The sequence below is a fragment of the Bombina bombina genome, chromosome 5, assembly GCF_027579735.1.
Source record: "Bombina bombina isolate aBomBom1 chromosome 5, aBomBom1.pri, whole genome shotgun sequence".
NCBI lineage: Eukaryota > Metazoa > Chordata > Amphibia > Anura > Bombinatoridae > Bombina > Bombina bombina.
In genome coordinates this window covers 21,721,590-21,737,195 of record NC_069503.1, presented here as the reverse complement: position 1 = coordinate 21,737,195, position 15,606 = coordinate 21,721,590, and the positions used below count along the sequence as shown (strand labels likewise).

Below are 15,606 nucleotides of genomic sequence, written 5' to 3'. Positions count from 1 at the left end.
TCAGAAGTACTAGCAGCTGTGCGCTCTCAGACCTCCCTGTTGCATTGTCAGAAGTACTAGCAGCTATGCTCTCTGACCTCCCTGTTACACTGTCAGAAGTACTAGCAGCTGTGCTCTCTCAGACCTCCCTGTTGCATTGTCAGAAGTACTAGCAGCTGTGCTCTCTCAGACCTCCCTGTTGCATTGTCAGAAGTACTAGCAGCTGTGCTCTCTGACCTCCCTGTTACACTGTCAGAAGTACTAGCAGCTGTGCTCTCTCAGACCTCCCTGTTACACAGTCAGAAGTACTAGCAGCTGTGCTCTCTCAGACCTCCCTGTTACACTGTCAGAAGTACTAGCAGCTGTGCTCTCTCAGACCTCCCTGTTACACTGTCAGAAGTACTAGCAGCTGTGCTCTCTCAGACCTCCCTGTTACCCTGTCAGAAGTACTAGCAGTTGTGCTCTCTCAGACCTCCCTGTTACACAGTCAGAAGTACTAGCAGCTGTGCTCTCTCAGACCTCCCTGTTACACTGTCAGAAGTACTAGCTGTTGTGCTCTCACAGACCTCCCTGTTACACAGCCAGAAGTACTAGGAGCTGTGCTTTCTCAGACCTCCCTGTTACACAGTCAGAAGTACTAGCAGCTGTGCTCTCTCAGACCTCCCTGTTACACAGTCAGAAGTACTAGCAGCTGTGCTCTCTCAGACCTCCCTGTTACACTGTCAGAAGTACTAGCATTTGCGCTCTCTCAGACCTCCCTGTTACACAGTCAGAAGTGCTAGCAGTTGTGCTCTCTCAGAAATCCCTGTTACACTGTCAGAAGTACTAGCATTTGCGCTCTCTTAGACCTCCCTGTTACACTGTCAGAAGTACTAGCAGCTGTGCTCTCTCAGACCTCCCTGTTACACTGTCAGAAGTACTAGCAGCTGTGCTCTCTCAGACCTCCCTGTTACACAGTCAGAAGTACTAGCAGCTGTGCTCTCTCAGACCTCCCTGTTACACAGTCAGAAGTACTAGCAGCTGTGCTCTCTCAGACCTCCCTGTTGCATTGTCAGAAGTACTAGCAGCTGTGCTCTCTCAGACCTCCCTGTTACCCTATCAGAAGTACTAGCAGCTGTGCTCTCTCAGACCTCCCTGTTACACTGTCAGAAGTACTAGCAGCTGTGCTCTCTCAGACCTCCCTGTTACACAGTCAGAAGTACTAGCAGCTGTGCTCTCTCAGACCTCCCTGTTACACAGTCAGAAGTACTAGCAGCTGTGCTCTCTCAGACCTCCCTGTTGCATTGTCAGAAGTACTAGCAGCTGTGCTCTCTCAGACCTCCCTGTTGCATTGTCAGAAGTACTAGCAGCTGTGCTCTCTCAGACCTCCCTGTAGCATTGTCAGAAGTACTAGCAGCTGTGCTCTCTGACCTCCCTGTTACACTGTCAGAAGTACTAGCAGCTGTGCTCTCTCAGACCTCCCTGTTACACAGTCAGAAGTACTAGCAGCTGTGCTCTCTCAGACCTCCCTGTTACACTGTCAGAAGTACTAGCAGCTGTGCTCTCTCAGACCTCCCTGTTACACTGTCAGAAGTACTAGCAGCTGTGCTCTCTCAGACCTCCCTGTTACACTGTCAGAAGTACTAGCAGCTGTGCTCTCTCAGACCTCCCTGTTACCTTGTCAGAAGTACTAGCAGTTGTGCTCTCTCAGACCTCCCTGTTACACAGTCAGAAGTACTAGCAGCTGTGCTCTCTCAGACCTCCCTGTTACACTGTCAGAAGTACTAGCAGCTGTGCTCTCTCAGACCTCCCTGTTACACTGTCAGAAGTACTAGCAGCTGTGCTCTCTCAGACCTCCCTGTTACACAGTCAGAAGTACTAGCAGCTGTGCTCTCTCAGACCTCCCTGTTACATTGTCAGAAGTCCTAGCAGTTGTGCTCTCTCAGACCTCCCTGTTATACAGTCAGAAGTACTAGCTGTTGTGCTCTCACAGACCTCCCTGTTACACAGCCAGAAGTACTAGCAGCTGTGCTTTCTCAGACCTCCCTGTTACACAGTCAGAAGTACTAGCAGCTGTGCTCTCTCAGACCTCCCTGTTACACAGTCAGAAGTACTAGCAGCTGTGCTCTCTCAGACCTCCCTGTTACACAGTCAGAAGTGCTAGCAGTTGTGCTCTCTCAGAAATCCCTGTTACACTGTCAGAAGTACTAGCATTTGCGCTCTCTCAGACCTCCCTGTTACACTGTCAGAAGTACTAGCAGCTGTGCTCTCTCAGACCTCCCTGTTACACTGTCAGAAGTACTAGCAGCTGTGCGCTCTCAGACCTCCCTGTTACACTGTCAGAAGTACTAGCAGCTGTGCTCTCTCAGACCTCCCTGTTACACTGTCAGAAGTACTAGCAGCTGTGCTCTCTCAGACCTCCCTGTTACACTGTCAGAAGTACTAGCAGTTGTGCTCTCTCAGACCTCCCTGTTACACAGCCAGAAGTACTAGCAGCTGTGCTCTCTCAGACCTTCCTGTTACACTCTGAACAGGATAAGTGGGAAACTGGAAAAGAAGGGGTTAATTAGCACTCAATTCCTATAATTGAAAGTGAGTATGTTGATACAATTCAACTAATAGCTGAAGCAATGATTAAGTTAAAACTATTATTTATTAAACCACTATTAAAAAATGTTTGAAATTACAGCAGGGATAACACCCTAAGACATAACCATTGTGCTCCACACACACACTTGTGAATACCAGCTGCAATATACCCAGACACTGAACACAGATTCTACCACCCCCCTGTATTCCTGGCCAGTAACAGGATATGCTGGCTTCAGGTGACAGGGATGGCTTCTATACTGTGTACAAGTCCCTTGCAGAGGATTCACTGTTACGTGGGTAACAAAGGTTTGAAATAATTAAAAACAACTACATTTAGATTAGCATACTGCTGTGCTGTGCACAAACGCGTTTCGGCCGAGTAGCGGCCTTTCTCAATGTGCAGATTAGAATTGACAAGACGAGTGTCTCATTAACAGTGCCTTAAATACCTATCTCATGTGTAATTTACCCAATCGCAGCGTGCGTTTAATACACGCCCACCTCCCAACGAATCACTTGAGATTTAGTATAAGCATGCTGGTGGATAAGACTTGGTTTCTGATTGGCTACAAGTAACTAACTGCATATCCAATCACTGATAACTGGTTGTATTTAGCAGATGTTACTACGATCGTTGTGTGAACTGGGTATTTGGATAACTTTAGATGAGATCACTCATTGATCATCCAATTCTATGTGCACCCAATATATTGTTCCATGAGCTGGTTATATCTTATAAACATTTTTCAGCATTGCGGTATACAAATTTTATATACACAGTGTGCCTATTATTTACTGATTATGAAGAGTAACATTGGCTCAATATTAGAATTGTTCACAATGATTGCTCAAACGGTTCAATACGTAAAGCATTAAATTATTGTTTACATATTATAAAGTGAATGTATTAGGCCCTTATCTCTATGACATAGGTTATGCTACATCATGCCAAATATAGCTTATACAGAGAAGTACATTAATATATATACCACCACAATAGCTGATGAACAGAGCTATGCTTGTGTGACCTCCCTGTTACACTGTCAGAAGTACTAGCAGCTGTGCTCTCTCAGACCTCCCTGTTACACCGTCAGAAGTACTAGCAGCTGTGCTCTCTCAGACCTCCCTGTTACACAGTCAGAAGTACTAGCAGCTGTGCTCTCTCAGACCTCCCTGTTACACTGTCAGAAGTACTTGCTGCTGTGCTCTCTCAGACCTCCCTGTTACACTGTCACAAGTACTAGCAGCTGTGCTCTCTCAGCCCTCCCTATACCCTGTCAGAAGTACTAGCAGCTGTGCTCTGTGACCTTCCTGTTACCCTGTCAGAAGTACTAGCAGCTGTGCTCTCTCAGACCTCCCTGTTACCCTGTCAGAAGTACTAGCAGCTGTGCTCTCTCAGCCCTCCCTATACCCTGTCAGAAGTACTAGCAGCTGTGCTCTGTGACCTTCCTGTTACCCTGTCAGAAGTACTAGCAGCTGTGCTCTCTCAGACCTCCCTGTTACCCTGTCAGAAGTACTAGCAGTTGTGCTCTCTCAGACCTCCCTGTTACACAGTCAGAAGTACTAGCAGTTGTGCTCTCTCAGACCTCCCTGTTACACAGTCAGAAGTACTAGCAGCTGTGCTCTCTCAGACCTCCCTGTTACACAGTCAGAAGTACTAGCAGCTGTGCTCTCTCAGACCTCCTTGCTACACTGTCAGAAGTACTAGCAGCTGTGCTCTCTCAGACATCCCTGTTACACAGTCAGAAGTACTAGCAGCTGTGCTCTCTCGGACATCCCTGTTACACTGTCAGAAGTACTAGCAGCTGTGCTCTCTCAGACCTCCCTGTTACACAGAAGTACTAGCAGTTGTGCTCTCTCAGACCTCCCTGTTACACTGTCAGAAGTACTAGCAGCTGTGCTCTCTCAGACCTCCCTGTTACACAGTCAGAAGTACTAGCAGCTGTGCCCTCTCATACCTCTCTGTTACACAGTTAGAAGTACTAGCAGCTGTGTTATCTCAGACCTCCCTGTTACCCTGTCAGAAGTACTAGCAGCTGTGCTCTCTGACCTCCCTGTTACACAGTCAGAAGTACTAGCAGCTGTGCTCTCTCAGACCTCCCTGTTACACAGTCAGAAGTACTAACAGCTGTGCCCTCTCATACCTCTCTGTTACACAGTCAGAAGTACTAGCAGCTGTGCTATCTCAGACCTCCCTGTTACCCTGTCAGAAGTACTAGCAGCTGTGCTCTCTCAGACCTCCCTGTTACACTGTCAGAAGTACTAGCAGCTGTGCTCTCTCAGACCTCCCTGTTACACTGTCAGAAGTACTAGCAGCTGTGCTTTCAGACCTCCCTGTTACCTTGTCAGAAGTACTAGCAACTGTGCTCTCTCAGGCCTCTGTGTTACCTTGTCAGAATTACTAGTAGTTGCGCTCTCTCAGGCCTCTGTGTTACCTTGTCAGAATTACTAGTAGTTGCGCTCTCTCAGACCTCTGTGTTAACTTGTCAGAATTACTAGGAGCTGTGCTCTCTCAGACCTCCCTGTTACACAGAAGTACTAGCTGCTATGCTCTCTCAGACCTCCCTGTTACACTTTCAGAAGTACTAGCAGCTGTGCTCTCTCAGACCTCCCTGTCAGATGTACTAGCAGCTGTGCTCTCTCAGACCTCCCTGTTACCCTGTCAGATGTACTAGCAGCTGTGCTCTCTCAGACCTCTGTGTTACCTTGTCAGATGTACTAGCAGTTGTGCTGTCTCAAACCTCCCCGTTAGCCTATCATAAATACTAGCAGCTGTGCTCTCTCTGACCTCCATGTTACCCTTTCAGAAGTACTAGCAGCTGTGCTTAGAATAGGAGTTTTTCAAAGACAGAGGATTATTAGTATGATTTTATTTTCTACTATTCTTTCCCTTCCTGAGCCCGCAGTTGTCAATCTCTTTTTAATTGGTCTCTAGGGTAGAGGCATTTCTTTTTTAGGGGGCTGTTTGGAGTAAACAGACATATAATATTTATTTCCTTCTTAATACAAGGAGAGTCCACTGCTTCATTCCTTACTGTTGGGAAATACTGAACCTGGCCACAAGGAGGAGGCAAAGACACCCCAGCCAAAGGCTTAAATACCTCTCCCACTTCCCCTATCCCCCAGTTATTCTTTGCCTTTCATCACATACATCAACCATCAGGGGGAACGAGAAGCTCCCTAGCAATGAGGGAAGTATCTCGGATTCTGGAGTGGGTGGAGTCCCACAGTCGTTCGCTGTCAGTGATCCACATTCCAAGTGTGGACAACTGGTAAGCGGACATTCTCAGCAGACAATCCTTTCATCCGGGGGAATGGTCTCTCCATCCCAAAGTGTTTGCGGAGATATGCTTCAGGTGGGGGACACTGGAGATAGATCTCATGGCGTCTCGTCTCAATACCAAACTACCCAGCTATGGGTCAAGGTCCAGTGATTCTCAGGCGGAGCTAATAGATGCATTAGTGGTGTCTTGGAGGTTCAATTTAATCCACCCTTTTCCGCTATTACCACTCCTTCCTCGAGTTGTGGCCTGCATCAAGCAGGAGCAGGCGTCAGTAATACTGATTGCTCCATTGGGGCCGCAAAGGAAGTTGTTTGCAGGACATAGTGAGGATGTCATCTTCTCTTCCATGGAAGTTACCTTGTCGCAGGGATCTGCTGAAGCAAGGTCCTTTTGTTCATCAAAATCTAGATTGTCTGAGGCTGACTGCATAGAGATTGAACGCTTAGTCCTAGCCAAGAGAGGTTTTTCAGAGAGAGTTATTGATACTCTTATCCAAGCTCATAAACCAGTTACTTGTCGCATCTATCATAAGGTGTAGAGAACCTACCTAATCTGGTGTGAAGAGCGTGGTTTTCCTTGGCATAAAGTTAAGGTTGCCAGGATTCTTCTGTTTCGATGGTCTGGAGAAGGGTCTTTTGGCCAGTTTCTTGAGGGGACAGTTTTGGGCCTTGTCTGTTTTACTGCACAAGAGGCTCTCTGAGCTTCCAGATGTTCAGTCTTTTGTTAGGGCTCTGATTAGGATCAGACCTGTGCTCAGATCTTCAGCTCCACCTTGGAGTCTGAATTTGGTTCTTAATGTTTTGCAAAAGGCTTTGTTTGAGTCTATGCATGAAATCAATATTAAGTTGTTGTCCTGGAAAGTTCTTTCTACTGGCTATTGCCTCGGCGTACAGAGTATCTGAGATTGCCACATTGCAATGTGAGCCTCCTTATCTGGTGTTCCATTCGATTTGGGTTTCTCCCTAAAGTTGTGTCAGATAGTAACATCAATCAAGAGATTGTGGTCCCTTCTTTGTGTCCTAATCCTTCTTCGAAAGAACTTTTACTTCATAATTTGGACGTGGTTTGTGCTTTGAAGTTTTATCTTCAAGCTACTAAGGATTTTAGACAAACTTCTTCTTTGTTTGTGGCATATTCTGGGAAGCGTAAGGGTCAAAGGGTCTCTTCGACTTCCTTATCTTTTTGGTTGAGGAGTCTTATCCGCTTAGCCTATGAAACAGCGGGACGTAGACCTCCTCAGAGAATTATGTCTCATTCTACTAGAGCAGTGGTTTCCTCTTGGGCTTTTAAGAACAAAGCCTCTATGGAGCAGATTTTTAAGGCGGCTACCTAGTCTTCCTTACACACTTTTTCTAAATTCTACAAATTTTTATGTTTTTGCTTCTGCTCGAAGCAGCCTTCGGGAGAAAGGTTTTGCAGGCTGTGGTGCCTTCAGATTAGGGTCCGCCTCCTTTTTTTGTCCCTCCCATTATCATTCAGTGTCCTCTAGAGTTTGGGTATAAGTTTCCCAACAGTAAGGAATAAAACCGTGGACTCTCTTTGTATTAAGAAGGAAAACATAAATTATGCTTACCAGATCATTTAATTTCCTTCTGTACAAGGAGAGTCCACGGCTCCTGCTTGTGTTTTCTACGATGGACAGACCTCTAAATTTTGTGTTTTTCTTCTGGCACCTTTTATACCCTGATATTTCTCCTACTGTTCCTTATTCCCTCGGCAGAATGACTGAGGGATGGGGGAAGTGGGAGAGGTATTTAAGCCTTTGGCTGGGGTGTCTTTGCCTCCTCCTGAATGAAGCCGTGGACTCTCCTTGTACAGAAGGAAATTAAATTATCTGGTAAGCATAATTTATGTTTTTATCTTCAAGAAAAACTATTTCTTTCTATAACAGGGAACACTGCCTACACACTGGGCAGCCTCTAAATCTCTAGACTACCAATGAGTTTATTTCTCTTTTTTGTTGTTGTAAATAACTTAACAGCTTCAGAGTTTGTTCTCTCGTTACATTTCTACGTAAAGATATAAACGTTCCTTTCATGATTCAGATAGAATTATTTATTTACTTCTATCTTACTCTACATTTCACATTTTCTTCGTTTTCTTGGTACTTTTTGTTGAAATGCAGGTATGTATGCTTAGGAGCCGGCCCATTTTCCCTTGGTAAAATATCATAAACGGTTTCTTCAATTATCGGGACAAGAAAAGATAGAGCTGTAATTTTAAACAACTTTCTAATTTACTTCTAATTTTCAAATGTTCTTCATTCTCTTGGTATCTTTTGTTGCAAAGCATGGACGTAAGCTCAGGCGCATGCACATGTATGGAGCACTATATGGCAGCAGTGCTAGAGGGCAGCTCTATTTCCTGCCATGTACTGCTCCAGATGCTACCTAGGTATCTCTATAACACAGAACATCATGAGCTCAAAGCGCATGTGGTATATTCTGTCTGAATCATGAGAGAATTATGTTGTGTTCATATCCCTTTAATAAAATACCTCAATAGGTTGTCAAATACATAACCTAAGAATAAAGGGTATGAACGTCTAACACAGCATATTCAGAAGTCTAATCCTCCGTACCAGAAGCGCAAATTAAAGGAACTATTTATTCCGCAAGCTGCAACTTATTCATCCCAGATAAACCCAATGGAGCGGTAATCAAGTCAACATTAAACCTTTTGGAAGAAGAGTACACAAGTGAAATATCCAAAAACAATTCAAAACTAGAACAGATGTTAACCATTTTGTTTAATATTTGTTTTGCATATTTATTATTTGTGAGTCTGTGGTTATCTTAGAGTAAAATGGGAATTGTCTCTGGCAGCATATCAATATTTCTTAAACGTTTATATTTATTGCACATATAAATACTTTGGTAACTTTATAAATATATGTGGATTGAAGTCTTAGGTGGTAACAGAGGTTAATATATATAATTAATGGGGAGCGCATGTGCACAAAATGCGTTTGCGTTCAGAGTTATGGTCCCTCTGTTTAACTTTTTTGATGGTTTTACCACTTATGGCCTTGTGTGAAGATATATTTTTGAGAAGATTTGAATAAACCTTTGTATATAATTTTACTTTGTGAATCTCAACTTTTCTTAAGTGACACTATTGTGCTTATTTGAGAGGGTTATTAAATGTATTTGATTGTTTGTTTATCTTTGCTGGTGATTGGTAGAGATACCACCCCCCGGCACTAGTGTACACACCCATTACGGACAATTGGTGCTGTGCTGAAGAGATCCTGTAGAGGAGCGGTAGTGTTTGTTTGAGGAGTGTCCCATGACTTGAAGTACATTGTACTATTTTAGGAGCTCGGCTTAGGCTTTAATCAAAAAGGTGGATCTTGTGGGAAAGTCTCCCCCGGAATGTGTTACTGATAATTCCATTTCACTATATATTGGGTTTCATTTGGCCAGATTTGCAAGGTCTTGGTCTTCAAATACTATTATTTTGAGGATTAAGCCTTGCTAAGGTGGATTTTGGCAGGAAAGGGCTGTGGCCATTGTGCTAGTGACATGCCTTCCACCCTGTATTTGTCCTGCCCTATCATGGTATCTTTTGGACTTCACTGCTTGGGTATTGGATGGTACATGTGATTATCTTGCGGACTCTCATCTTTTGAAAGAGATTTTGGGTGATCTATTTCTTCTTGTTTGATCTCTGAGCATGTGATGTGTTGGCCAAGTTTTATCAGTTGATTGTTATCTTGAATTGTGTGCTGGGACATAGATTCAATCTCTGTGTATTTGAGCTGTCTGGTGTTAATCTAACTTGCAGTTTTATGGTGTGGATGTGTAGTATCCAAGACTTTATCTAAAAAATAAATAGAAAAACACAATTTATTTTACATGATAAATTCATTTATTTTGTGATGGTGAGACGCCACAAGTCCTGCTGTTATTGTAGATAAAGCTGAGGGCAGGATTTGGTCCTTTCTTGTTTTCCTACATTTTCTTCTCCACTTGACCATATTTGTAACTAAGCCGAGTAGGAGATTACTTGCAGTATAGGTGGAGCAAAATTCTAGAATGTAGTTTTTTTTTTGTCTTCCCCTTGTAAACAGGGAATATAATCCCAAGTGCTGACCTTGTGAACTCTCACCATCTTATGAAAGGAATATTCTAGTCAAAATTAAACTTTCATGATTGAGATAGAGCATGTAAATTTAAGCAACTTTCTAATTTACTCCTATTATCAATTTTTCTTTGTTCTCTTGCTATCTTTATTTGAATTGATGCTTAGTAGATTGCCCATTTTTGGTTCAAAACCTGGGTAGCACTTGCTGATTGGTGGCTACATTTAGACACCAATCAGAAAGTGCTACCCAGGGGCTGAACCAAAAATGGGCCGGCTCCAATGCTTACAGTCTTGATTTTTCAAATAAAGATAGCAAGAGAACGAAGAAGGATTGATAATAGGAGAAAATTAGAAAGTTGCTTAAAATTGCTGTTCTATCTGAATCATGACAGTTTTTTTTAATTTTGACTAGACTATTCCTATAAAGAAATATAAAGTTTCAGTGTGTTTAATATAAATTGTATCTTAACTCTTGAATAAATCTTAGTCAGTTGTGCTCACTTCAAATGTTAAAATTGTTTGTTTTTTTGCTTTTTCTATGCTGTGTATGTTTAGATTTTGTGGACTCACACTATCTTATGAAAGAAATTAATTTATCAGTTGAGCATAAGTTTTTTTTTTTTTTTTTTTTTTTTTTTTTTTCTACTTTAATTTTAGATAATGTCTTGGATACTACACATCAACACCAGGGAACAGCAAACTTTAGATTAATAACAAATGGCTCAAATACAAGAAGATCTAGAGCTGAATATCAAACTATGGATATCTCCCAGCAGACAATTCAAGATAAGGATCAACTGATGGAACTTGGGCAACACACAACATACGTAGAGATCAAACGAGAAGAAATGGATCACCCAATATCTGACCAAATAGTTGTCACAGAGGGTAAACCTTCTACGTTTATTGAGAGTTCAGAAAATGTTCTAATAAATGGAACCCCTCAACTCAAGCAAATGACTGAAGAAGAGGAAAAGCCTTTTATGTGTACCGAATGTAAAAAAACCTTTGCACGTAAATCATCTCTTGTACAACACCAAAAGCTTCATACAGGAGAGGATCTACCCACCTGCAAAGAGTGTGGGAAAGTTTTTACACAAAATTATAGTTTGAAATATCATGAAAGGATCCACAAAGGTGAGAAGCCTTTCACATGCAAAGAGTGTGGGAAAGCATTTACGCTAAAACGCACTCTCACAATTCATGAACGTATTCACACCGGTGAGAAACCATATTGGTGCCCAGAGTGTGGGAAGCGGTTTGCACGAAAGCCAGGTCTTCTAAGTCACCAAAGAGTTCATTATGTGGATCTTAGTAAAGTTGAGTTTTATAAAATGACCTTCATATGTGTAGAATGTGGCGATACATTTCCCAAAAAAAATCAACTACAGTGCCATTTGCGGAGTCACAAAGTTGTAAAACCATTTAGTTGTGATGTGTGTGGGAAAAGTTTTTCAAAAAAGAATAATTTGGATTCTCATATACGAATTCACACGGGAGAAAAGCCATTCAGTTGTACACAGTGTGGGAAAAGCTTTACGCAAGAGATTGGTCTTGTTTATCATGAGAGGAGTCACACAGGGGAGAAACCTTACACATGTACACAGTGTGGGAAAAGCTTTTCACAAAAGAGTAATCTCAGTACTCACATGAAGGGTTCACACTGAGTAAGAAAATAATTTACTGATATGGAGTTGGTTCCATATTATATCAGAGGACTTACACAGGGATAAAAAGTTTAACATATACAAAGTTTGAAAAAAGCTTTACCCGAAAGACCAATCTTAAATTGCATTTGTCTATTAAGTCTGAGAAAACCTGTACAGAAGTATAAAGTTTATAATAAATTTGTATGAATCTGGTTCTTCTGACCCATCAAAGGAGTTATACAGAGCTGAAGTCATTTGCATGCAATTAATATGGAAAATAAAATATGCTTTTACTAAATTCTACAGGGGAGTAACAACTTATATAAACATAGTATGTAAAATCTCTTCTGCATTGTCATGGGGTATAATAGGCATTGCACTCACACAAGAGAGACAACATATATTTACAGAATAGGGAAGTCATTTGGCAGGTTATTGATCTATTTATTTAGGGAATATGGGATGAGACATCTGTTGTGTGCACAGCTAGCACCAGATAAATAGTTACAAATCATTGAAATTAGGTGAAAATTGATGCTTTAGAACATGACACAGAAAGGATAGAATCATGTACAGACTTGATCAAGTTGTTGACACCATTTAGTCTAAATAGATCATTCGGTCTAAATTCGAGATAAACTTACTGAATTTCATACATAAAGATATTGATTGTCCTAATGTGTCTAAACGATGCTTTATTTTAGGAGAAGGAGGTTATGTCATCTGATAATAACACAGAGAATGAAGCAAAACTTAAAAGATTTACCATAATTGGATTATATGAACTTTTGGTTATTTGATCTTATTGGACTAATACTTTGTATACCAAAGGGCCGGGCAAGTTTTCATTCCAAGTATGGGACACATTTATGTTTTGGCAACATATTTTAACTAATTTTCTTTTGATATTATAATTTACATATATTAATGTATATGTTTTTTTTTATTGTTAAGCATCAGATTATCTTCAGTAGTGTACAAGTTTAATTAATTAGATGTCATGTGACAATGCTGTAAAGTTTCATTAATAAAAAAGAAAGTTATTTTGTTTGCCTTTTGTATATACATGTACAATCCACACCTTGCTCCTATATGTTTTGGGCATTGAAGGAAAAGGAAACAGAGACACAGAAGGCTCTATGTACTCGCTTGTGTGAGACTGGTTATTGAAATGTAAGAAGCATCAGTCATACGTATAGGGAGATTGACAGGCCCTGGGAGAGCAAGGGACAGTACTACAATAGTACATGCGGCAGAGCAGGGGGCGGGCTACAGTAGTACATACAGGACAGCAGGGGGAGGGGCTACAGTAGTACATGTGGGAGGGCAGGGGGCGGTGCTACAGTAGTACATGCGGGGGATCAGGGGATGGAGCTACAGTAGTACATGCGGGGGATCAGGGGATGGAGCTACAGTAGTACATGCGGGAGAGCAGGGGGAGGTGCTACAGTAGTGCATGCGGGAGAGCAGGGGCGGTGCTACATTAGTGCATGCGATAGAGCAGGGGGGCGGTGCTACAGTAGTATATGTGGGAGAGTGGCGGCAGTGCTACAGTAGTACATGCGGTAGAGCAGGGGGCGGTGCTACAGTAGTGCATGCGGGAGAGCAGGGGGCGGTGCTACATTAGTACATGCGGGAGAGTGGGGGTGGTGCTACATTAGTACATGCCGGAGGGCAGGGGACAGTGCTACAGTAGTACTTCCTCGAGGGCAGGGGGCGGTGCTACAGTAGTACATGCGGGAGAGCATGGGCGGTGCTTCAGTATTGCATGCGGGAGGGCAGGGGGCGGTGCTACAGTAGTACATGTGGGAGGGCAGGGGGCGGTGCTACAGTAGTACATGCGGGAGAGCAGGGGCGGTGCTTCAGTATTGCATGCGGGAGGGCAGGGGGCGGTGCTACATTAGTACATGCGGGTGGCGGTGCTACAGTAGTACATGCGGGAGAGCGGGGGCGGTGCTACAGTAGTACATGTGGAAAAGCAGGGGGCGGTGCTACAATAGTACATGTGGAAAAGCGGGGGGCGGTGCTACAGTAGTACATGTGGAAAAGAGGGGTCGGTGCTACAATAGTATACACAGGCAGTGGACATACAGTGTAAATAATAAAACACAATATTTGCATATACACCTTATGAACAGAATTAGAACTACTATATATATATGTGTGTGTACAGGGCTCAGAATTTCCACTAGCCATTGGCAACTGGAAATATAACAGTGACGAGTGATTAATTAATTAATTAATTAATTTGCTTAACCCTTTTGGATAATCAGAAAGATTGAACTGCCTACTCTTAAGGAACCCTGCACTGTCTGTATCCTTTTGGCGCTCCCTGTGGCCGCAATTTATCACCTACTATGCCCTGAAGACCATCTGTTATCCTGCTCGTCTTGCCTACAATTGGTGAACACTGTGGGAACTGCATCACATTTCGGATCCCCTTGCTAGGACAAGTTTACCAGTTCCAATCGTTTTTTGAGTCTGCGGGCGACTCTTTGGACCCGGCCTGCTGTCACTGCACATTGGTGCTTTTTACCACTTGAGTAGGTTCACTGTTTACCTGCATTTCCATTCTTCTGGTCGCTCTGATTTGCACTATGTGGCGCCCTCTGTCTCCTGTTTTACAGATATGAGAGAGAGTGTAAAGAGAAGATAGGGCCTGAAGGTAAAAAGAGAGATTGAAGAGATGAGGCAGTGGAGAAAGATAGATAAAAGATAAATATAAAAAATAAATGTCATTAATGTTAAAACTCTCTGCATTCTCTCAGTTCAACAACTTAATTTTTCTGTCCAGCTGTTGTCTTCCCCAGAACCCTAGTTTATGTTGCTAACTGCTATGGACAAATTGATAATGTATTACTGTTTGTAGCATTATTATATTTATGGTACAAAAAAAAACTATTAAAAATGACTGCACAATAAGGTGTTTCACATTGACTAAACATATGCAAAGAGGGGTTGGGTTAGCAGGTGAGGTATGGGCAGGTAGTGGGTGGGATCAAAAGTGGCGAGTAACATTTTGGGTTGGCTAGTATCTTAGTGCTTGAAATTTTGAGCCCTGATATGTGTATAGTGATATTGATCACACAGGGCACCCTGGCATTGACTAAACCCTATGAGACTCTAGTAGTTCTATTAATTCCCAGTAGTTGAAAGGAAGTTTTCAGCAGGTAAAATAGATTATTATTAACATGCAGAGTCAGATTTTTTTTTTAAATTTTATATTTTTATTTGAGGTTGCAAAAATGAACACATCACAGTTTCAATGACATAGGAAAATCATTATAACGTACAAATTGAGTGTCATTAAGTAAACAGGTAATCGCCTAGTCCAGCAAATAGGAATTAACCTCTAAATTTTCAAATAACAGATAAAGAAAAAAGTCCCCTTACAACATAATATAAGTTCAGGAACCGTAATTCCCCTTAAAGAAACATAGAGGTGGAAGCGAAATTTAAGACAGTATAGGGGATATTAGGGGAAAGGGGTTAAATAACAAAATTGGCCACTTTTAGACCCCAAGAAGGTTAGTGATACTCACAAATGTAGACAAGTTGCTTGAAATGTAGATTTGAATGAACATAAAATAATTTGCAGTATAGTCTGTTAGTAATGCGGGGAGGGAGAACTTTCAAATGGTCTATCGTCTATGATTTAATGTAGTGCAGCTGTAATATTAGGTGCTCAGCCTAATACATAGTGTTAACACAGCTATTGATGAAGCTAGAGTCACGGATTTACATTATATTTCCCATGAGGCAATGTGGGGATATACAAGCGGGTCTGTTTGGGCCTATGACAGTAAAGCTAAGTGTGTATCCAATATATGGAACCTTACTTCCATCTAGTGGTGAAACTTGGTATCTATAAAAGATATCTTACTTGCAATAGCATCTACCTAGAAATCATGAATGAAAAGAGTTTTATACATATAAAAACCTTGTCAAATAATCAGCACAGTTTTACAGTTCAAGGGCAGATTTGAACAAATATGAAGGTACAGAGAAGAACCTAAAATAATAATAATAATAATAAT

At 42.1% G+C, this 15,606-nt stretch overlaps 1 protein-coding gene across 2 annotated transcripts in view; it reads left to right on the top strand.

Moving 5' to 3' along the window:
- Positions 1 to 12,620, top strand: part of LOC128659709 (gastrula zinc finger protein XlCGF8.2DB) — a 75,942-nt gene extending 63,322 nt beyond the window's left edge. For both annotated transcript variants that reach the window (XM_053713280.1, XM_053713279.1), the window contains exon 3: positions 10,578 to 12,620. In XM_053713280.1, coding sequence (XP_053569255.1) covers positions 10,578 to 11,587 — 1,010 coding nt within the window. In that variant the 3' untranslated portion in view covers positions 11,588 to 12,620. The remainder of the gene's footprint in view (positions 1 to 10,577) is intronic.
- The last annotated feature ends 2,986 nt before the right edge of the window (positions 12,621 to 15,606 follow it).